The sequence below is a fragment of the Cottoperca gobio genome, chromosome 10 (assembly GCF_900634415.1).
Source record: "Cottoperca gobio chromosome 10, fCotGob3.1, whole genome shotgun sequence".
In the NCBI taxonomy this organism is placed as follows: domain Eukaryota; kingdom Metazoa; phylum Chordata; class Actinopteri; order Perciformes; family Bovichtidae; genus Cottoperca; species Cottoperca gobio.
Window position 1 is genome coordinate 9,027,442 of NC_041364.1, and position 24,923 is coordinate 9,052,364.

The window sequence follows — 24,923 nt, forward strand, 5'->3', positions numbered from 1 at the left end:
GCCCCATACGCCACTTAAGGTTATGTGCCGTGTATTTGCAGCCATATTATCACTATGGAATAATTAGGTAACATGGTTTAGATGAGTCACAAATGTTTGTGAGCGACAGCAGCAGCGTCGGCACTGGGCTGTTGCTGAGAAAAAAGAGGAGCTGTCATCAACTAGACCTAATGTTAAGCAACTGTTGCCTCTGAGTTTAATTTACAACCACTGCAGATCTCTTCCGGTATACGGTTCTTTATTATATATTTTATTATTTTATTAATTCTACTAATGTGGAATTTGACAATTGATGCTTGAAATACGCATGTTCTAATTATGTCTTTCACCAGCACCTACACACACCTAGAGAGTCTGGATTGCAAGAATATTAGGTCATATTATTTAATTTCCTGTTTCAAAAAAATTATACTGCTTCTTGCCTGAAAGGAACAGGCTGCCTGGGCACAATAATACTATTTTTACTGGACAATAGAACATGGGGGAACTTAAAAACAGGGGGAAAGACAGCCTAATAGGCCTCGTTATAGAGCTGCACTGTTGTTAACCGTTTGTCTCACTCACACCAGACATTTTTTTCCCCCAGAATATTTTACACCGCTCCTCGGGCATGCCGCCCTTCACACATTCACCTCTATTTTTTGACATATCTATTTAATTTAATTCTGGTAAATTATAGTCTGTTATATGTGTTGTTATTTTAACCTTCAGATATGTTCATTTCAATTGCATAAGATTTAATAAATATGCTTTAAGACTAGTTTTGTTTTTTTCTTAGGTTCAAATTTCGTACACAGTCTAAAATCTTTAATGATCATTTGCACGTGTGCGTAATGCAACGTGCTAAATTATATCACGTTATTCCGCAGCACTATGTAGGCTATAATTTGATGATTTAGTTATCTCTGCTGGGATTACCTCATTGGGCGTTGGGATAGCCCATTGGTTATAACATAATCTTCTTCTAACTGAGCATGCGCGTTACCTTAAAATATCCCAATATTGTAGTGAGCATACCTCTGTGACAGTAGGCCCATGCTGTTGGAAAAGAGCAGAACATAACCATCAGCCTAAATGGTAAACAACTCACATTTATACATTTATTCTAACTAGATGTGTTAAGTCAGCAGCTATAAAAATGATTTAACTGCATAATTTTATAAATGACTTAGATCTATGATAAGTATTTTTTTTATACAAAGAAATGTGCCTATGGCAGCCCAAACGTCTGGATTTTTTTCTTACAGCAATGTTGAGTAATTTTTTTTAGTCCATATTGTCTGGCCTGAAGTCTGCTTGGCTGGCTGAGGCCGCTTGTGCTGTATAGAAGAGTTTGTGGACTTGAAGTTAACTCAATAGTGACCAGACAAAAGTGAAATCTTCATCTCCTGAAATCAATGGCAAAAACCATAACCCAATAGTGCTTCCATTTATAAAATACCACTGTGTATGAAGTTGTTTTTCCTATTTTCCATTTTAAACAGGCAGAAAATAGTCTGTGTATCCCAACGGCATGGTTAAATGAATATCACTGTTTGCCTAAATGAGCATTGTGTTCAATGAACTTGCAGGTTTTTTGCTGTGGTTTAATATGCCAACTCTCAGGCTATGTGTCTGTGCCTTGATTTAATACCAATGTGAATCATTGTGGTCTTGTGTGCTGCATTATGTGCCTTCTCCATGACACTTTTCTCAGTTCTGTTACGTCCTGCAGATCCCACCAGCTCAGGTTCTGGTCTGCATTCATATACTCAAGTAGATTTCATACATGATCAGAATAAAATAAATGCTGGCTTGCATTTGTCTCAGTGAAAATACAGTCCATGCATACGACATTTGCGTCAACTTGTTTTCTGAATGCTTAGTGTCTTCACAAAACAAATATTTACTTTATGCGTTGTATTTTCAAACATATGTAGCCTATAATCAATTTTTTTTTTACATTTCTCTTGAAGTGTAGCAGCTGGTAATGATAAGGAATTTGCAGCCATATATACTATCTTGTAATTTGTAAGTTCACAATGTAATGCTTGACTGTTTGCATTGCTATCGGCATACATTTGTTTGTTTTTTGTTTGTCATCGCAGAAACAGATACGTTTTGTCATTGCGTATTAGCTTAAAAACAGGTTTATAATTGCATACAGGTCAATAATAACTGCACAGATCGTCATATTTCATGCATTATATGGTCAGTTGGGTCTTGAGTGACTCCTACAGTACGAGGTGTTTGCCTTCATATGGCTGATGGAGAGGGCTAATTGACTTCTTGCTGTGATTTACTGGAGCATCTGTCTGCAAATGGACACATCTCAAACCTGTTAATTCATCTACATTTCATAAAGTCATGGCAAGAGTGTGCACTGCCATCCCTCATCAATTATAATATATCAGCACTGCTCCACACTAATGCAGCCAGTTTCTTTAAATGTACACACACACATGCAAAAAAAACAACAACACACACATGCACACATAGGCATTCCTGGTTATACCACATATATGAACATAGTAACCTTGTGTCGGGACACACACACACACACACACACACACACACACACACACACACACACACACACACACACACACACACACACACACACACACACACACACACACAGATACTAACTAATAATTGTATGCTCCCCATCCTTCCTCTCTTTATTATTTTTTGCCATGTCTTGTTTTACAGTGACTACACTATGTGTAATACTTGGTGATTTATATACAGACGGGGAATAGTTTACTGTGGATAAACATGTATATTGACATTTATATACGTGAGAGTATATGTGTATTACATTTGTTTAAACACCTTTCCCAAAAAAAGGTGATTCATATTATTTTAGGGTAATTCTTCTTATCCTCATCCCGAGTTAAAGGAATGGAATTAGCTGAATTTTCGGTCCTGTCTAAAACATGGCATTGTACTGTAACTGGTCTTGTGGCAGTTCTGTTTTATTTCATCGCTGACTATCGCCCTTTGTCATTCATTTGGTTCATATTCACTGTTCTGGGAGTGACTTGGATCTCATGTAAAGAGCATTCCCTGACATGAGTGTTTTGATAGTTGGGAGGGATATTTTGTGTGCAACAGTCACTAGGATTTTGTCTGGCCTGTCAAGCAACCAACATAAATGACCGTACCCATGAAGCTGGAGGGTTGGAAGGGATTGCAGATGTCAAAATGCTAGAATTTGTTACAATGTTGATATTTAAACTGGAGTTCCATGTGTAGTTTTCCACATTTAAAATACTACACTGTCATGGATGTGTCATATTTTATCAAATGTAACACATATTACTGGAAAGATGTTATAGTAACATAGCAAAGTCCTCAACTAAGTAATAAATAATTGCGGTACATGTGTATATGTCTTGGCCATTACTATTATAATTGCATCGTTTATCGATGTGAAGCTAACCTTACCACTCCAACATTAATGTTAAGAAATGTAAATGTTGTTTGTCAATTCTAAAGATTTACATTTACAAATTAAATACTTACTCTCATTATGTTGTTATTGCTAGAATCCCATGTTTTCCAGTTAAATGAACAGACTGGTAATTTTTAGGAAACTGCTTATTAGGCTTAATTTTAATTAAGGTATAAACACATTACGGGTAATTTGAACATTTGAGCACATTTAGATGTTATGAGCATTTAGATAATCCTGGTCCTTTTTACAAAATATTCCAGTACAAACTGCAGTTATGAATTTGGCCTATAGCACACCATTTCTGTGTCTGTGTTATTGAAAAGGTGAGCCTCAACATCCTCACAGAATCGGTCTATTAAATCATAAAAGAGAGAGTCCTTTTTCTTGTTTTGCCTTATTGATGCAAATAAGGACCTGGGTTGAATTGGGGTGCAGGTCTGTCAGTTCTTTCTGCTTTCTGAATGACAGATTGGAAACTTTCGGTTTATTGGCCCTTAACCTTCAATCATTTTCGGAAATGCATCGGGTTAAAGGTTGACAAACATGAGCGTCCATTACAATCATGACGGAATTAGGCCAGTTCTGGGCATGTCTACTATTTTTGCGGAACTTAATGTCAAGTGGGCCCCTTGCTTTGTCTCTGCCTATGATCCACTGCAGGTGACGTCAGCATAACAATGTAGAAAATTATTTTTTTCCTCCTTTTTTATTTTAAGAAAAGGTTAAAAAAAATTCCGCCTGATTAAATCTTTGGAATAAGTTCTCCCCCCCCCCCCCCCCCCCCCACCTTCAACCTAGAAGCTGCACTCCGAAGCCAACACCACGTCTTGTAGATTTAAATAAAAGCAACAGATAAAGAATTTGGCTAAACTGGTCTACAGAAGAAAGTTCGCTGATCAGAGCCACGTCAAAGTGAGGAGACGTGCAGAAAATATGTGCTGCACCAGAGGAGCGTGGAGAGCTTGAAGCTGCTGTCCTCACAGCACCCCAAAGTAAGAAAGTTTATCAGAGTTTCCCAGGAACAGTGGAGCATATTCACTGCTGTTTGTCACATTTCATAATTTACATGTTACGCAACCAAATATATGTCTGTGCTAGCCTGCAAGACGCATGGTGCACTTTTGATGATCATTAATTTATTAAAGATTAACGAAAAAGGGGTCTATGTGTAGAAATAGTTCACGTTGGACTCAAAGGTAAAATAGTACATCATGTTCTGCAGGATTCCCCTGTGACACTGCTAGGATCTGAAATAACATTTTCCAAGAGAATAATTATGATATGTTGGTTGTCCGGTGTCATGTAGGCATAGAACTACTTGTTGCTTTTTCAAAGTATTATTTTTCTTTGGACATGAGGCCAACAAGTAATTTTGTGCCCTTATAAAAAATACATGTATTATACAATAAAAGTGTAACGCAAAGATACTCTTACCTCTTAAAATTACTTTCAAAAAAACACCTTAAACTTTGTGTTCATACATGCTATTGACGTTATTAGTATGCCGATTTAAAATAATTTGAAATAACTGATTTAATTGTGAGATTTAGTTTCAATTTGTAATTTTCACTGTTTTTAAATGTGCACTCCACTCAAAATGAAAGTCTTGACAATAATTGGCCTGGACACGCTATGGCCAGTCTCTCTATTATTCTTGCAGGGCAAGAGTGGGACATTTGCTTTGGCAAGATTTGCAGCAAAATAAAAGACGGTAGATATGCTGTGGTAGACTTGTGTTTTGCTCATGTCTGCTTTTAATCACTTGACTTTTATCAGATTATTAGTATCACACATTAACCTCTGAATTTTAGAGAAGGGGTCTTATGAGAAGGCTCCTGCAGTTAAAAAGGCAGCAATATTTGCAAGTATCGCGGCACATTTCAAAGCATTTTTCCTGCGATATTTGAAAACGGAGTCGTGCAGTGAACGCCTGCGTGTCCCTTTTAAAACAAACCCAGCGCCTGTCAATCACAGCGCATTCCAACCAATCCCAAAGCTCCCTTTTTAAAAGCAGGTTTGCCTGCTGTGCTTTTATATTGCTCCATGGCCTGTTTCGAAGCATTTTTACTACCACGGTTATTGCCACAAATCAAGAGGGCAAAGTGAACGGCATGGGACTCACACCAACTTTAGCGAAATTGAGTTTGGTACCTACTTCTGCGAAGTTCACGGCCAAGAATTTCACATGCAGATGATATACAAACAAGGAAAAATGGAAAGAGACTTTCTAGGTGTATCCTGCATTGGTTGATTTTGCAAACTCATAGCCAAACTCACAACAAAACATGACAAGCCTTTCGAGGTTTAGTGGCTTCCCTCTCTCTTGCGTCAACCCCGGGGAGAGCAATACTGAACCCAGCGTGGTGCTGCCACCTTTGGCAGGAGAGCACATGGGACTCCCCACTGGCAGTTCCTTAAAACTCTGCCCCTCGCACAATTTGCGAGACTACCCCGAGACGAGGTCCAGTGCATATGTTGACCATTCGGTTACCAATTTTTCAGACTCTGGATACCCCAGCCACCGGTTAGAGCACAGCCCTAGGGGCATTATCATTGGAGCCAATCTTTCTGGAGCCGGCATGCCACCCGTCACTGATCAACTGGCATCAAGAGCTAACCAACATGGCGGGATTGGAAGGTACCGTGACTTTCCTGGCTACAGAGACAACAGAAGCCATGCTTTTTTCTCAAGTTATCAGGAGCAGGCCCACGCCTCCACCGATGCATCTCGAGATTTCGGCGGCCAGATGATGCTGGGTCTACCTGGTGACCTCCTCGGCCGGACTCACCATTATGGCCAAACTATCAACCCCAAGGGAAGCAGCCAGCAACTTGTCTCACAATTCCTGGGGCTGTACAAACCCCTCAACATGGCAATTCAGCGTGGAGGAGGCGACGCTTTCTTCAGGTGCTCTAAACAAACAGTGAAGCATGAGCTAGTGTGCAAGTGGACTGACGGCCAAGAGGGGGCTGGGAAGCTGTCTTGCTCCAGAGCCTTCGGGACCATGTATGAACTTGTCACCCATGTGACAGTGGAGCATGTCGGAGGACCAGATCACTCTGAATATGTGTGTCAGTGGGAGAATTGTGCGAGGGACAGGAAGCCTTTCAAAGCCAAATACAAGCTGGTGAACCACGTCAGAGTCCACACAGGGGAAAAGCCCTTTCCCTGCCCCTTTCACGGCTGTGAGAAAGTTTTTGCGAGATCAGAAAATCTTAAGATCCACAAGAGGACTCACACAGGTTAGTTATTAATCATACTAAAGCACACAATTTGATGATGATTATAATACTAATAATAATAATAATAATAAATATAATAATAATAATAATAATAATTGTATCCTATATTTTAAGAGAAATGTGGTCAGTGTTTTCAACTTTCAACACAAACCTTTTCATTAATATTTATGAGTTTTGGTGTTTATCTGTTTATTTAACTGATTATGGAAATAGTGCCAATTCTGTCATATTGTTAATATTATTATTGTTGTTGTTATTATTATTATTATTTTACTGTGCTGTGTTATTTAGGCCTACGTTGTTATAAAAAATGTTTTTTAAAGCTGCTTCTTGCCGTCTATGTTATTGCCTTGTTTGACTGGAGAAGTGCATGTTCAGGCTCCATGCAGGCACCACAGATGAGTAGTAAGCCAGTTACAAACGATTATAGTCTGCAGGCCTAGTGGTTTGGGTGCCTCTCCCACTTCATTCAGTGAAATTATTAAATAAATGCCGGGACACCGGAGAGTTGTGACGTAGCCGTTACGCTGTGTCTGCCTCCCAGGGACTCGTCTCCTGTGCTCGCTAGCAGAGCACATCACACAGTGATGTAGTAGGAAATAATAAAGGTGAGTAAACGGATGATCTCAGTCAGCAAAATGTAATGATTATAAAACAAAAGAGTAGGCCTGGCTTATTTATTTACGGTCTCATTGATTCATTTCTATCTCTTTGATAGGCCTATTACTTTCCACAAAGCACAGTGAAATGATGTCATAAAATGCATTTCATTTTAAAATTGACTTTATTTGGGCCTTTCCTTCTATGCCCCATTTGAGCACATACTCTTAAATATTTTCAAAGGATTCACTGTGAATCGTTATTCTTATTTTTTTTTATACACACACTTCAGGGATTGCAGTAGCAACGTGATTTCACAAGGTGTAATGATACTGAAATGCAGGCATTTAAATTGAAAATATAATTAACGAATGAAGTGAATGGCCCTCAGAGAAAATGGCTGCAGAAAAAATATTTATTAGGCGCCCCTTTTTACTTCTGGTGTTAAATTGTTTTACTAATGAAAGCAAAGACAATAGAGACAGAACATAGACGTTAATGACATGCGTTATTACTGCACATGCGTAGTGTGTTTTTAATTAGACATAATTTATGTCGGAAAAATATATTAACATTTTTTTTTTTATTCCAAAAGACAGACAGACATCCATTAAGATGCAGGACTGCAAAATGAGGATTTAACAGAAACTATTAAAGTTTTATTTACGCGTCCAGCTCTAGTCCGCTACATCAGTGTGTGTGTATGTGTGTGTATGTGTGCAGGAGGGACTGTGCACAGCTGTAGGCAATTTGAGGCAAGAAGATCAATTAGCATCTTGATAGCCATAATTCATCCTATGCATGATGACTCCATTAAAACAAATCTTTGCATTTGCTGTAGCAGATTTATCATAATCTAATGCATGTTTAACTACAGCCTTGTTGATTCAGTACGCAGATAAACTGCCTCACTTGTTGCGATCAGGACTCCACCAAAGTTTCAACAGCTAGTTCAACTCTCTTATTTCAGGACTCCTAGTACATTTCTGCACATAAATCACACTTTCTTCTAAAGATGTGGCATTATTATGACCAAGGCTGGAAAGCGGCTCTGTGATTGCAGCCACTGGTTGAAAGCTGAAGATCAGATAGTCATTTCACAGTATCGTGAAGCCTGGATGTGCATTTTTTTGTTTCGCAGGCTCACTTTTCATACAACATGGTGATATGGCGTGCACTTAATTGACTTTATATTACATGAGTAATAGCATATATGGCAAGGGAGATCATGCACGTGCCTGTAAGCATTTTAGTAACTCGCCGTCATTTCTCTCTTTGCACGTTTTAGGTGAAAAACCTTTTAAATGTGAGTTCGAGGGCTGCAACCGGAGGTTTGCCAACAGCAGCGACAGAAAGAAGCATTCTCACGTGCACTCCAGTGACAAACCCTACATATGCAAGGTCAGGGGCTGCGACAAGTGTTACACCCACCCAAGCTCCCTGCGAAAGCACATGAAGCTCCACTGCAACAAGGCACACCTCGCCAAAAGCGATGACGCGCGTCCCGGTGACGAGGGTCACATTGCGGAGGTCAGGTCAACCCGAGTCCCGGATGGAGCCCATATCAGTCCTCCTCTCCCCCCCACCTTAACTCAAGATGTCCCCCTGTCCCCAGAGAGTCGAGACGAGTCGACCTCGAGGTCACGTTTCCATCACACGTTTGACAGCAGTTTGGACTACTCCGCACACAGGTCACAGCCCCTCATGGATCCTTTGTTGCTACAGAGAGGCAGCTACAGGTCCCAGTCCTCTCAGTACCCCTGCGGCCAGACAGGTCACACTTTCGCCCAGAGCTCAAGGACTTTCCCCTCCACTTCTCCCTTCCAGAAAAGTATTGTCAATGGATGGTACACATGCCACAACGGTGTGGACTCTTTCCCACCAAAGCAATGTAACAACATCCCGTCTCTCTGAGTCCCTGTCGGGACACATGCGGGCAACCTACAATTTTTCCGGCCTATTTTTTCATGTTATAGCCTAAAACTTACAGCTGTATATCTGTTACTCTCTGTATTTTTGTGAATGTTGTATCAAATATTTTGTGACACGTCGAGTCATCCTATTGGAAAACTTGCATTGCGAATTGTGGCGAGCTTTATTTGTTGTTGTGAGGCCTGTTTGGTTGGGTTTGGCTTGCAGCCTAAAGCCACATCTCCCCCACAGTGGGATATAGGAACTTTTACAAAGTGTATTTGCCTAATTGTTCGCTGTGTAATAATTATTAAATATATCTATCTTAAGTGAGACAAAAAAAAAATGATTTTATGGAAATCTGCATATTGAGTCTTCTAAACATATAGGCTATTACTGAAGAGTAAAAGAAGACGTCTTGCTGAATGTAGCCCTACGTGTAGGCGTCTTTGTTGAATGTAAACTAGATGTAATGTATGTCGGGAACATAGAAACATTATTCATGTCTTTATGTATGTCGCCAGATGAAATAAATATCAGAAAGATCTTTTCTCAAGTTTTGAGACCTAACCAGCCTGCGTGATGGGCCTAAAGCACTAAAGCATGTCTGTAATTAAAATACTGCGAGGCTCAGTAGGTTTTTTTTCCCTCCCCTTGATTAAGTTTCACTTTTCTCCCCTTTTACATTACATGTTCGTATTCTTGTTTGTATTATATGTATATTTCACATTTCTGTGCAAAGTAAGACCAGTGTTCGTGATACTATTAAACACGTTTAATTAGCATACAGTTCTACTGTACATAGGCCTACTGTATAATTAATTATGTATTCTATATTTTATTAAAGTGTCTATATTCTCTTTGATCAGGCGTGTGTGGTTAACCCCAATCAATGCATTTTCATCACATTTTGTTCTTCTTTTTCTTAATTTCTATCCTTTTCTAATAGCCCGTGCTTTATTTGCAGGTTTGCAATTTTGCTTAAACTAAAGCACCGCCTGGATTATTCAGAGATCCTCACGTACAGAAGATATGTTCTGTGTTTATAGTTCTCGGGAACTGATCAGGTCTTTAACACAAACTGGTTTGCTTGAGGTAAAGCTCCTTTAGGCCTTAAAAGTAACATGTTCAAAACTAAAATTTACAAAGAAATCGCTCAAATTTGGTAAAGTGTGATGATCACAACAACAACACAACAAAAACAACAACAACAACAACAACAACAACAACCTTGCGTCCAGTGTTTCAATCACATTTAACTTTTCTTATCTGCGTCATGAATGGGACACAGGTGTATTTGCCACAAGTTCACGCGCAATTTGTTTTTCATTGAGGTGCGTCCTCGTACTTTTTGCTTCCACTTCAATACATTGTTGGTGATTTATATCTTATTTATCTTTGTTTTAATTTTTACATTTTGTTTGATTTCTGTCCCTCTGTCTTTCTGTCACTCATGCACACACACACACACATGCGCGCAGACACGCACTCTAAAACATCTTGCCTGCAAACAAAACTATGTAGCCTCAAATATTGTGTTGTCCCAACACTAATAAATAAATGCTCAATTATTATTCCTATCATTATTCCATTCATACAACAAAGAGAACACGTTCATTTTCTCTATAAAGGTTTATTATGGATTCAAAGAATTTTGAGCTTCTCACTTTGTCTGAATTGATATTTTTTGGGGATTTCACTGTTCAAAAATCACAATAACACTAAGATAAGACACACATGTGGTGTTCTTGTTTCTTTTGGCTATGAATACAACTTGAAAAAGTTTGAAAAAAGCTTTAAAACAAACAAAGAGGTGTTACTTTTTCAGGTTTTGGAGACACACACTGCTGATGGTAAATGTGTGCTTCACTCCACCTGTAAGTCACAGTTTTGCTGACATATTTGTTCATGTTTACTTGGTTATTGTACCTTCTGCAATGTACATTTCAACAAACACCTCATTATTTTTTAGAGAAATAAGCTCGGATTTCTGTTTTGAAGCCTGTGTTTTTCTCGGCAGAGCTTGAATTCAGTTTCACTATTTGTCCTGGCGCAGAGCTAAACTCATCTGTAGTGAGTTATTATTGTCAAACAGCTCAGTCTCCATGTTTCCTGGCTCACAAATTACACCTCTCTCTAACAATAATAGTTGCTTAAAAAAGGGATGGTGATTAACTGAGTGACCATGTTGGAAGTACAGTTAATGGGACATTTAATGGCGTGTAGCTAAAGATAATTCTCTTCTCGTCCCGCTCAGGGAAGTACTGCAATAGCTTGATTATTGTGAAGGTTGGATGGGTCACAATTTTAAAAGAATAAGGTAATGAAAAAAAACCCCTCTCTGCTCTCCTGCCTGCCAGTAGCAAAGATTTATACCTTGTACCTGTATGTATGGATGTCAGCATTTTATACTACAGATGATGACTGCCATTATATATACCAATTTGCTTCACACATATCAAAAGGAAATCAGGTCAAAAGTGCATTAATTTAACATCTCTTTGAAATAAATACTTACAGTGATCTGACGTCTAACTAGCGGTAATAATGATGTTCTTTATTCCAGCCAAAGGATTTGATGGAGGGGCAGTTGAAAACACATGGGGATGGGCGCCAAGACTGTATTAGGAGATGTTTTCCTTGCAGTGTGGACCATATTACCCGTAGTACACATAAGGTTCTTTTAAAAGTTCAGAAGATTTAGATTATCATGCTGTTATTTGCAAGGAATCCCAAAACTGTTTTAATCCTGTGTCATATTTTCAGAGTGCTTTTATGTGCTCACAGTGTAATTGTTCTTGAGATTTGGCAAAGCGGTGAGGAACTTGTTTATGTGTCGTGTGCTGGTTGAAAGTGTAAGTTGCACATGATACTCACGAGGATACATCTTTAGGGACAGTCAGATATATTTGAGGATGCATTTTGCAAATTCCCTTTGAGTTTGACTGCAGTTCATTTCAGCTTTTAGCTTTCCTTGAGGCATCTTTCTCAAAGTCATCCACAAGTTTGGAGTATTTGGATTTCAAATCCGTCAATCAGTTTATTTTTATTTTTTTGCGAATGAGTTGTAAAATGTGTACCTGAAAAGTACTGCGGCATCAGTACGGCTCAGGTGGATAAAGATAATAATTTTCATGGAGTTGAAGAATTTGTGGTAAGTGGTGTGATATGGTCTAAGATAATTTCAAGTGGTTGATGTTGTAAAACTATTTCAGTTGTGAAGTTCTGCTTTCTTCCAGTAAATTGAGGTGAGCTGGGTTGGCTTTGATCAGTGTGCTTTAATGATGTGATGACTGAAATGTATGAGATCTTTTTCTCTTATAATGCAACCTTATCAATAGCTTGCATCAAATGCTTTTGGTGTTACTGTACTATCAATGTTTTTAAAGTCCTCTGAAGATATTCTATCTCAGAGCTCATCTTCTAAACCCCAACTATTGTATGCGCTGCCAGTTTCTGCCCTTTTGTCCTCCATTTCTAAAAATAATAAACCTCTCCACAGAAAACACAATAGAGGTGATCAAACATTATTTTGTGCTCAGAGAAGCCTCAGTATTTGCAATATGGAAAACTGATTTTTCCGAGGACTTGTATAAAGCCAAAAGGCGGCAACCTAAACCGTGCATTTCTCCGACTACAGTATGTTGGCTTTCCGTTGTGTATTCTGAACAAGCTGTGGTAATATTCCATTATCGTTGAACCCGGCCACACCCTCCCCCCCGGTAATCACAACTGATTAGACCTCCTCTTCCCAGTTTGCCACTTGCCTGCCGCCATCTTTACTCTTGCGCTCTCTGCCTAGCAACAAGCGCCGGCGCCATTTTGGACAGTGTATACAGGGTGTACATCAATTTAATGTAAATAAATCCATTTCACCTTGAGATCCATTGAATTGCCATCCTTCCCCCCTGTGTTTCTGTTATGCCATACTTGGGTTGAGCCCCAGCTGTGTACCAGGGGGTGGGCTGCTTTGTCACACCAGGTCTTTGGTTTTATGCATCATCATAACCATGTATGACATCTTGCGTAACTCGCTCTGTGCGGCTCCCATACTTTCCCCAAGTACGGTTTAAGCACTCGGCTCGGGCTGCAGAGGCTGTGTCAGCGTTGACTCTGACTGACCAAGTGTGATTTTAATTGGATCTCTGGCTTTGCCCCATCCTCCCCAGGTCAAGCCAGTGTTGCTGTTGCTCCCCAACTTGCTTTCTTTTCATCCACCCCTCTGTGCCCCCTTCCCCCCCCCGCCCCCCCCCCCCCCCCCTTTTTTTTTTTTTGCCAGGTCCTCTTGTTCCTCCGTCTCATCTATCTCTATCCCTGCAGCTCCTGGCTATCTTCACCCTCTATGGCTCCTTCATGATGGCCCCCTAATCTCTGCCAGTGTGGTTCCATGGTAAGTAGGTGTTCTCCGCCAGATTCTCCCCCAAACATGCATGAAACTTGACTCATATGTGCTCTTTTGGTTCACTGCCCCTCTCTCTATGGAAAATTGCAATCCCACATGGTAAACTGGATGCAGCTGCACTGCTGCTTTTCATTTTTCTTTTCTTTTTTTCTTCACATTCTCTTTCCAGTTGGAGAATGGTAGCTACTCAGGGGGTTTGGCATCAAGGCATCACTGATGCTAACAATGCACACTGAGGGCAACTGTATCAATGAACAAAGATTGATTCTAAAGGAAAGATTATATAATATATAATACGACTGTCAATAAGATGAAACATTGAGTGAAGCGAATGTGTAGCTTGTGTTACCCGTTCTTCTCCGAGAACATTAGCAAGGTAATCTGTTTCATGTCTAAGCCCGTGTTAATTTGACAGCTTGACAATTAATAAGCTTTTAAAACACACCATCAGAAACAGGGCAGGGCTCTTGTGTAAGACAATGCAATGATTACAATGATGTGCACATGTTTAATGTGTTTACAAACCATACAATGGTGAATAGGAGTGTAGAGTCCCAGCGCTGTGCTCTTATGATTGAACCAGACTGATCCTTTACATTTCTTTCTCATCTTTATCTGCACAGCAGTTTTCTGATTTCAGCGGTGCCAGCCCCCTGTGTAGTCCAGCCTGTACCAGGGCTTATTAAACTAGCCTCCTATTCACTCTCCCCAACGGTCGCTCCACTGTCAACTTAAGCCCAAGCCCCTCCAACACTCAGCTCTCCGGCTATTGTTGCAGAATTCGCCAAAAACTGGGTATCGCTGAGCAGCCGATATGCAGCGGGGTAGAGGCAAAGGCCCCGCCTATTCTCATATCTAATGCATATTTGTCTTTTGATGCATTGCATTTTACCCCTGTGGGTGGTTCTTAAAAAATATATTTTTTCATTTATTATCCATGCCTTACATAACAGATATTTTGACATTTCCCGATGAGCCAGTTTCTGAGGTATCATGGATACTTTAATGGTCTCCTATGAACTGGTAGGCTGAGGAGGCGACCACATGACTGACAATGATTATCTCACACCAAGAATAAACAACAAACGTTTTTAGATATGGCCTGCGGTATTTGTTGTGGCCAGTCGCAATGCAACGCAAAAGGAAAATAAATAATGTTTTAAAAGTCCACATCTTTCAAAATTCATACATCCAAGGTTTTTGGGGAGTTAGAGTAGGTTGTGTGGGGTGAGCAGACCTTTGAAGATCTTTCGACTCCTGTAAGCTCCAGGCCTATGAGATGCAGTGCCATCCTTTTAAGGGAATGACCATAACTTTGGTCCCCTTGCTTCTAATCCCTCCTCCAGACCCTTGTCATCAGAGATCAACCAGGCTGAGCCTTAATGTCCTCCACTCGCTGGCAAGGGCAGCTGTTAGCTTTCATGTATGTGAAGAGCCAGATGAATATGCTTAAATCTACACGTTGGAGCAGGAATTGATGCCTTTATCTGCATCTGTGTATCTGTGCTTCTTAACAGAGAAATGATCAGTTACATTTGTAGAGCCTCCTTAATGACTCACATTTTACTGAATGTATTTGAAGCGTTTGTTAGAAAATGTTATCAAGGCTTTGATCATTACGCCTAAAGAGCCTTAGATTTGTACAAAAACAGTGCAAAGAGACCCTAAGTGCCTGTTTTTGCTGTCTCTCAAAACGATCACGTTTCATTAGCAACAATTCGGTTCTTGTTGTGAGATACTGCATTTGAATACTTTTTGTATGATTTCTCAAATCTCCGTCGTTTGAGGTTTAACTTGAAAAAAGAGATCACATTGATCACGGTCCAGGGTGTTTCAAAGCAGCGAGTAATCGCGAGTGTTTAATTTTATCTGTTGCAGTATGCATTGCAGGCGGCTGTGTAATCAAGCCTGTGAACTCAACATCTGAAGGAAGGATTCTGTTTCTGATCACATCCCTATTGAAGTCCATCCATTCGCTGAACATGGATGTGTTGACACGCCACCAATTCCTTGGTATGTTGCCGTCAAATGAATATGTTCTTGACATGATGCTGTATGTCATTTTCAGCCAATGACTAGTGTTTGTTGCAGTCCTCGGGGGCCCACGGGCCACATTTTAGAGAGCTATAAGTGAGGACGCATGGCGATCTCACTGTTAACCTTCAGCGTTACGAGAACACCCCAGGGCCTAACTCTACAATGATGGATGTAGGGTGGCGGGGGGATAGGGGGCCCCACACACAACCCAGGAATTCCCCTTGGGCCTTTTCAATTACAGTTAGACCAAGCTCCACACTGTGATGATATGTTGCTTTAAGGCTGTGACGTTAATGAAGGGGACAAATGTGATTTGGTGTGCTGTTGACCGCAAAGTGCAAGACACAGACGGAAGCCCTCTCAGAGCACGGAGGCAATGGGAAGGAAGTAACTTATTGTTGCTTCATTTATTTTACAGCCATCAATACAATAATCCAAACAGACCAAAGTGTCATTTAGGTCCGTCTGAAGTTAAAGAACTATTGATGGGAATAGTTTATCATTAGCCACAGGCTAAAGGGAGCACAAGGGGCATGAGAGAGAGTAATTAGCCACGAGTGCTTCTTTGAGGAGCCCAGGTAACGGATTTAAGAGTCGCAAAGGGATGGACTGTCCCTTCATCTTTTTCATGATCAATGAGGCAGCTTAACCTTGTATTGGACGTTAGGCTATGATATGGTAATGAGATGTACAACGTGTAGGTGTGTGTGCAAGCACTTTTAACACATTTAACATCAAAAACAGCTGCCATGTTTTGTCCCAGGATCAGTACAATGCCAGTATCACTACTGACTTAAAGCTGTGAAGTTTGCACTCTTCCACAGATGACTTTCAAAAAGAACAAGGCAGAACTGACTGCATGTATTTCGGTCTGCAGGGAATAATCCTGTGTTGGAGGTATCTGGAAGAGGCAAAAATCCATCGCCTGTGCAACAACAGAGTTTCCTATAGTTCCTTTATTAAAGTGGAATATGGCCCGAGGTAAGTAGCACTTGACTTTAGCTCCTGTATCTACTTTATCTGCTATAGTATTTCTTCAGTTATGTAATTGACAGAGTTGTGCAGCTGTGTAACTGGGGTGTGTCTCAGATTCTTTTTTATCTGCAAAAACATATCCCCTTGGAAATGCAACGCCTTCAGTATAACAATTATAAAACCCACACCCTGCTTTGAAAGATATCAGGTCAACACCCAAACAAAGTTAGATTTCTGAAGAAAAAAATGTGATGTGTTGTGTTGCGTGTGGAGAAGAGAGAGAAGTTTACTGTCGAAACGATGACATTCTTGTTTGAAATTGTACAATATCTGAGACTTTGAGACTCTGTGCCAGCGTAACAAGCCCAACTATAAATGAATGACTAAAAACATGTACTGTATTTGATTTTTATTATCCTCACTTGATCAAACCTATGCTATGTGCATTAACTAAATTCAGAATATACCGCGTCCGAGGGGGCCATGAATAATGCCAAGGAGGAGCCCAGGAGGGGACGCCACGCCCTCTCTCCAGCTGTACTGTAAGTACTGCATGTGTTTGGATATGTTGTACATTTACTTCCTTTTTTTTTTTTTATCAACACACATATTAAAGCTACCAGCCAGTAACACAAACAACAGAGTAAACGGATCAGGAACCAGCAGTGGGCTGTTGGTAATACACACATGTGAACAAGATGCCAGAGGCAAAGTGAAGTCACTGCCATAATTATCTCAACACATTTTATTATTCATCTCCATAACAAAACAGGATTTACTGTTGCTCCATGCTGTAAACCCATTATCCAGGATGCTTATAGATGATCTCTCGTCGCCTCTCTCATCTATTGTATCTTATATCTTACATGTCATATACTAAATCATATATATTGATATTAATTGATGATGATTTGTTCAGTTTCATGTGTGGACAGCCTGAGCAAAGATGGAGGATAATAAATGTTTTTTTATTGTCCATTGAGAAAGCCAGATGTTGGGGGTGGAGTAGTGTCTGTGTGTGTGTGTGTCTGTGTACGTGTGTGTGTGTGTGTGTTTGTGTGTGTGTGTGTGTGTGTCCTCCAAAGTTAAACCTAGGCCGCAGCAGCGTGGAGGACTGAAGTCCCCCTGTATTCTAGCTTACAGATCACAGAAGTTATTAGAGACGGCTCTTTGATCATTTCCATTTCTAAAATAATTTTCTTTGAACATTTCAAGTCACTTGTGCTTTTATTTATAAAGCCTATTTAGACAATCAAGGGGTTGGAAATAATTAGGCTCGCATGCACACAAGTGTGGACATGCATTCCCTTTCAATCAGTTAAAACCAGCTCTGTTAATTAAAGTTCTGAGCTGTTGCTCTGCCCAAATAATTTTCCTATTAGCTACTGCATTCCTCAGATCTGTTGTCAGCTGAGCATATTTTCCTTTGGTTGCTTCTTTAAAAAAAAAAAAAATTCTCACAGAAATCCCACTGACCCATATAGTTGATCTCGTTTTTGAAGCGTATAATATAGATTCCAAGTTAAGAGAACGTACGCTCTATTATTAGTCCCATTTGAGTTGCACAGCCTCCTTCTAGGTGCTGCTGTGTGTTGCTGAATTCCCTGAGTGGAGGCATTACCATCTCATTTGGGTAAGGGTGAGATTACCTCATGCTACCAAGCTGTTTCATCACAACAAATACGGGGAGGCTGAGCTGTCGCTGCCGACTGTTTATACAGGAAGCTGAAGGTAGAGACATTCCAGATACATTTCACAAACATCACACATGACAACTTGTGATGCCACCTTACTGATGTTTCCCTTGAAAGGTCTCTCACTGACAACAACATCCTATTGATCCTCAGCACCATTTTAACAACCTCCTCACACCCTCTCACACATACACACCTGAGTGGGTATGGATTGAAAATGTTAGCAGTTAGCAGGCTAGCTTTGCCAACACGTCCTTCAGTGTGGTTGTCAATTAGGCCCAGTCATCGTGGGATCGGCCCTAGAGGAGTCCTGCGTGGGGAGACAGTGATGGGAATCAGCAGTGTAAATAACGGCTCATCCCTCAGTGCTGAATTAATATGCAATACTTACATTTTTGTGCTGATTAAAAGGCTGTGGCACATGATGAGCTATCAAAACAAGAAATAAACTACTCGGATTAGAATTCTGCTTTTAATTGGATAGATGAAAGGAGCAATTAGTTGCAGTTGAGTTCATTTTTTTTTTTTTTACGAAGCCAACTCGTCCTCATTTATTAGGAAATGGGGGGGGGGAAAATAACAATGCATTTGAACCATAATTCAGTTTCTGCCTTAGTTTGTGGAATTTATTTACACTCAGTGGACACTTTACAAGGCACATCTGTACAACCGTCAAGTCAACAGCACTGTGAACCTAGCCCTAACCCTAACCCACCTTTCTCAAATGTTCAGGTTTCGTTGTCGTAAATCTGTAAATTCAATTACGTCTTTATTACTCAGGTCGCAGTTAAAGGTGGCGTTGCACTGGACTCCATCGTACTCCGAGGTGTTTAATTTCAGAATATTAGAAACACCTTTGAATATAATGCAGTCCAGTACAACACCACCACTAACTGTAACTGTAAATGCTAAAACTAATTGAATTTGCACCGCTTGACATAATAAGCATCATAAAAAAGTAGCTGGACAGCATGGCAGCACAGTTGTATTGGACTGCATTAGACTGTACAGGCTCGCGCTTTTACATTTTAAAGAGAGATCCCCATACCGCTCAGTTGCCAGTTTATTACGTACATATATCTAAAGCTAACGCAGTACTTTAATCATTCATAACCACTTTGACATCAGCACTGTAAACGCAGCTGTACGCAGATATAGAAACATTCTGTAACACAAATGTCGATCCCTGCACACTATCTGGCATTGATTACTTCTGATTACCTTCTGCTCTGATGACATGTGTATTACTGTGACTATATTCAGTTATTATTATATTCCACTTATTAGTTCAACACTTATATCTGCTTACAACTACATCACACTGTGTTGTAATTCATTAATTCAATGTTTATACAGCTTATGAATGTTAAATCCGGGGGCTTCAAGTGCTACCAATGCAACTTCCTGGCCATATTGGTGACTGTACTTTGTGGTGCTGTTTTTATTGTATTGTATTTCACTGAGAGGTGTTTCTAATATTTGTGTTCTTGCTGATAAAAATGTGATATTGCAAAAATATTAGAAACACCTCCCAGTATAACGCACTTCTACTCAACAACACCACAAACTACAGCCTCCAAAATGACCAGAACATTGAATCAACACCTCTCCTAAAACGGTTTCAAACGAAAACTGAACCTTGGTGAAGTTAGCGTTTACTATTAGACTGAGCCTGAGCTTTGTGTACCTAATGAACTGACACCTGCATGCTTTACCAAAACTACAGGTGTAGTGAGAAGGAGGACTTGTGCAATGTTGGTGACACTGTAGATAAACGTTCTCACTTTCTCTTTCATCCTGGCTGGTGGACAGAAAAGAATAAATGTTCTTCCTACTTCTTGGCCTACATCCGGCTCTATCAGTAAATGTTACATCTATACAGTTTATTCTGTAAATTTCTAACCGTGGGCACTTTTTCTAAAGATATACAGTTTCAAACGGGGGATGTGCTAGCCGCCGAGGGTCTGAGGGACTTTGCCCTCGTAAAGGATATGTTTCCTGTTGTGTAAAAAGGGCCGAGATGACCAGTAGTGTCGCTCTGCTGTTGCAGCGACCTTACTCATCAATCAGAAATCAAAGCTTTGACAGTTGCTAACATTAAAGGGCTGCTGCTGGCGAGTCCTGTGCCACGAGGCCTCTTTCTGCTGAGCATATTAATACACTGTAGGTCACAAGGATGCTCATCACTGATCATGAAGGGAAGGATAGATGCTCTTGAGCCACACACCAGGCACGGTTCCTGTCAATATTCATACTTGCAATATACAGTCATCAAAGACAGTGCAGCAGTGGACCACTGAAACGATTGAAGTGGTTCAACACTTTTTCTTTTTCTTCAAATCTACAAGGAATTTACATATGTAGAATTTTCTAAAAGACAGAGATCCGTTCCAGCAATAAAAAAAGGGAAAATAAAAGAATAATTTGCCTTTACATTGTTGAGGTTCCTTATATAAACTGAGTATTTGTTTGCAAAGTTGAGCTTTACTTATTGCTGGTGGGCTGATTGCATGTTGCCTGAAGGCCTGCAGACGTGTTTGTATTCCAGGCTGTATTGGGGATTCTGCTCAAAAAATAAACCTCACAGTAAAAACCAACAAGAAACATCCAGTGAAAGTTACCAGGATGCCAGTTGCAGTCTGCGTTAAAAAAAACTTTTGGGGTTTTGACTCAGGCGAGATGTCTGTTTATCTGAACAACCAGCTGAACTTTAACTTTTGCATTCAAATTGTGTCTTTAAAATCTCAAGCAAGTCAGGCTAACAATCAGGCTAACTGCTGTAACACTCTTTGATCTGCTGATTTAAATACATGTTAATAATCGCATTAACTTGTATGCCATTTACACCAACGAGAGTTAATTATTTACCAGAGTATCAGACGGGAGTGTTTTTTTAATTTATTTTTTACTTTTAGTCGATTTTGGAGTTTCAAAGTATTAAATGTGTAAAAGTGTGTCAGGTGAATTTAAAGTGTGCATGTTTAGCATGTTTATTCAATTAAATTAAAAGATTGATACTTCTTCTACTTGCATCAAGTGTTCAATCCATGTATTCTTCTGTCTAATATGTGTGGCAGAAAATGCACTGCACACTGCATCTGCTTCACAGCATCAACAGTGACTAGTGCTGTTTTGCAAGGGGTGGCATATTTTAAAATTGACATGGAGCCACACATCAAATCCTCAGCTAGACTAAATATATGCAACACAACATGCATGTTTCATGATGTCGGTGACGAGACTGAGTTGGCACCAGGTCCCGAGCGATGTAGTTTATGGCTTTACCAGCATTTAGAGTATCTTAATTCTTATGCAGAGAGTGTGATTTAGCCTTTTTTTGTGTGTACCAGGACATGTTTATGGGCTAATAGGCCTTTGTTAGTAGTACTCTATTTATTTAATACAATTGTAGTGTGAACAGAAGGAATAATAAACAGGCTGACTAAACATACGATTCTTCTTTTGGGCTGAGAAAACCCTGTGTAAGGACACAAAAGGGGGACGTTTCCACTGCGGAAAGTAAATTCTTTTGAAGTGGAACTAATCATCTGAGGGATGGTTCTCGTTGTCCTAACAACGCAGCTGAATTGGAATGAGCCTTCTTTTTTGTGGAAGATATGTTTTCTTTTTTTCATTCAGAACTGATGATGATAGTAGTTTCACGCCCTGTCCACCCACATTGTCCGTCCAAACTTCTTTGCAGATAAGTCTTCACTTGGAGACGCCGAACACACGGCGGGTGACTCTTGGACTGTGACGTCAGCCCCACTCCTCTGTCTTCCAGTCTTTACGCTTTTTAATACCGTTAGAATGAAAGGGGAATCTCACAGCAAATCCTCTCCAATAACACTTCTTTCTTATAGTGTGAAAAGATCAAGACTTTTAAAGTACTCCTATATCATAATGTACCCTCAACTTCTAACTTTTGTTTGCTTTTAACAAAATGAAGAGTTAAATCTTTACAGCGTTATTATGTTAATTAATAAAAAAGGCTGTTTAGAGACATTTTCCATCGAATAGCTTTTCTTAGTCTAGACTTTTGGAAAAATAGCCTTAATATTCTGCAATAAGTGGCTTTAATGTTGTTTAATGTCTTTATTCTAACACTAGAATAAAATAAATGCTGCAGTTAAAGCTTTTAAAAGTCCATAGAGGGATGTTTGTGCTTTCTTTACATTTATCTAATTAAAGAAACCTTTAGCTTTTCTCTTACAAAAACTACAAAAAGCAACAAAGTACTTCTTACAAATCAATATCTTAAATGATTCTGCAGTTTTAACTGACAGAACATGGTTAAAGGTGTAAAGGAAATATTTGTCTTATCTCAGTGTAATTAACCCCTTTAAGATTAACATATAAAATGACCTATAAGAAAATTAAATTAAAGACTTGTTCACGTTTGCATGCTTTATAATCACACAGGTTTAAATGTAGTCTATTTAGAGCCGATTATTGCAAAGGCTTAGCCAGTCATTTATGATAAATCAAGTGATCTTTCCCTACACGTCCACATTACTAGTTCTATTAGTTTGTAAAAGGTTACAGCAAAGTGAGTGAAGGAGACACACTATAATGTTCTTCTTACTAAAGATAGAGCGTGTCATTCACAAACCAAGTAAGCAATTATTGGCCGGAATGATGAGGTCTCTGATTCACTGCGACAACTCCTTTGTGTCCAGCTGAAGGGATGTAACTGTGAGTCCAGGGTCTCCTCATGCGCCCTCAGGGTACTGAGAAAGGTATCTTTGGCCGTCTGACCTCGGACTGAGAGAATTCCAATCTCTTACCGTTACTAAATCTTTATCTCCACACAGGCTGTATAGCTTCGCCTCTCGTGAGTTATAAACTGTCGTCCTTTCTGCTAGTCCTATAGTCACCAAGCCGTTTTATTGTCTCAGTGGGGGTACAGAGTTCAGGCAGCAGTCATCCCCAAACAGAGGTGAACTGTTTAGGGAAGCGTCTTGGCTACTGTGCCAACTTATCATTCAGGCCTGTCAAGGCTTTGAAGGAAGCACAACACAAACACAGGATGGACTCTTCATTGTAAGCTAGTTGTAGATTTTAGCACACAGACAGTTTGTCACATGAATAAACAAAAGCTCTCGTTGCACTTGTTGAAAATTTCAAATATTCATGTCTTTATCTCAAATCAACAGATAATCTATCGTCTGAAACATCCGCACGGTGTAAAGATCGTTAGAATGGAAACGTTAGCATCAGTTATCAATCAAATCTAAACAAACCACAAATTGAGATTTAACAATCATGAGATCAGGCCCCGGGACTTATGAGCCATATTCTTTTTTTTTTTTTACTATTCATACTTTTCGATTCATGGCTCTATTCAAAGCTTTCCAACTGTGTTTCCATGCTTATTATATATTAAAACCTCTGGCTGAATAAGTGTACATAATTCATACATTCTCTAGATGATTTATTATTTATCACTTTGCAGAGAAGGACACCCAAAGAACAATAGATTTCAGATTTATATAATTGTTTTAACCAAATATCTTTTTCAACCCTGCAGAATAGCTGCCTGTTGGCAGAGACGCCTGAATGTAGCCGGAGATTTGGCATACAAATAAAACAGATCAGAACGAGTCTGTGTTGATAACTGTAATGAAGTATTTGTATTGCTGAGAGGCAGGTGGCAGCCAAATGAACAAAGTCCTTCTCAGTCAAAAAAATAATTCAATTCTTACAGACTTGTACTGAGCAGTCATAAATCTACAGGATATTCAGTTAAAGCAGCAGCTTTTCCACACCAAAGGGTATTTAGACTGCTGATGCGGGATTTGGCGGCAGTGTGTTCACAGTGATGTCACGCAGGCATGGATCTCTGGTTGCGGTGATGGGAGGAGACAACTCTGTCTTCCTCAGCTGAAGACAAAAACAGCAGGATTAGCCTTGACTTTTTTGGTTTAACGGTGAAAGAAATGGGTGTTGGATCTGTCGGCTGTACACTGCTTTTATTCTCAGCTGAAGCTCCACCAGCGCCCACACTGTTCCTGACTGGAGCAGGTTAAGACAAGACAGGGCAGAGAAGCTTGTGGCACATTGAATGTAGGCCATTTTTTTGTTTTTGGGGGTTAGAGAAATCCAGAATAATTTCTTCTTCCCAGTTATAGAAATGGCCTCTTTTAAAGCGTTCATTCTAAACATGGATGAAGAGGCTGATGTCCATGAAAAGCAATAGCAATGCTCAGGACGTCATTTTCTTTACAGAGCGATTGATCAGTTGTGTTGCATTATCTTCATATCTTCCAAATATTCCTTGGCTTGCTTTGTCATTTCTACATGCCATGCGGTAGCTGGTTGCCATTGTCATCATGGCAGACTGGGAGCCGGGGAGAGGACGCCAGTGCTATGCCAGTTGGCTCGAGTAGTGAAAACACAAGGCAGACACAGCACCATTCTAATCTTTATCGTTCCAGACACGAAGGTCACTTTTGTGGCGATAGCAGTTTCTATGTTTCCCAGATTGACAGATTCCATAAACTATGTATGGATCTATAAATATGTTTATATTATATGTACAGCAGATCTTGACTCTCACTGCTTTTTCCGTCATGTGTAATCAACTGAGTTAAGTACTAAGATTTTGCCAATGTACATTAAT

General features: G+C 39.9%; 1 protein-coding gene and 1 long non-coding RNA gene across 4 annotated transcripts in view; both read left to right on the top strand.

Moving 5' to 3' along the window:
- The window catches only part of LOC115014352 (uncharacterized), an 89,713-nt gene that overhangs the window by 57,432 nt on the left and 7,358 nt on the right, over window positions 1–24,923 (top strand). For all 3 annotated transcript variants that reach the window (XR_003832891.1, XR_003832889.1, XR_003832890.1), the window contains exons 3-6: window positions 13,473–13,583; window positions 15,474–15,608; window positions 16,510–16,613; window positions 17,068–17,149. This is a non-coding gene — a long non-coding RNA (uncharacterized LOC115014352). The remainder of the gene's footprint in view (window positions 1–13,472; window positions 13,584–15,473; window positions 15,609–16,509; window positions 16,614–17,067; window positions 17,150–24,923) is intronic.
- On the top strand, window positions 5,504–10,058 carry zic6 (zic family member 6). Its single transcript, XM_029441129.1, has 2 exons — window positions 5,504–6,682; window positions 8,571–10,058. Exons 1-2 carry the CDS (start codon window positions 5,725–5,727, stop codon window positions 9,194–9,196), a joined length of 1,584 nt encoding a protein of 527 aa, XP_029296989.1. The 5' UTR covers window positions 5,504–5,724; the 3' UTR covers window positions 9,197–10,058.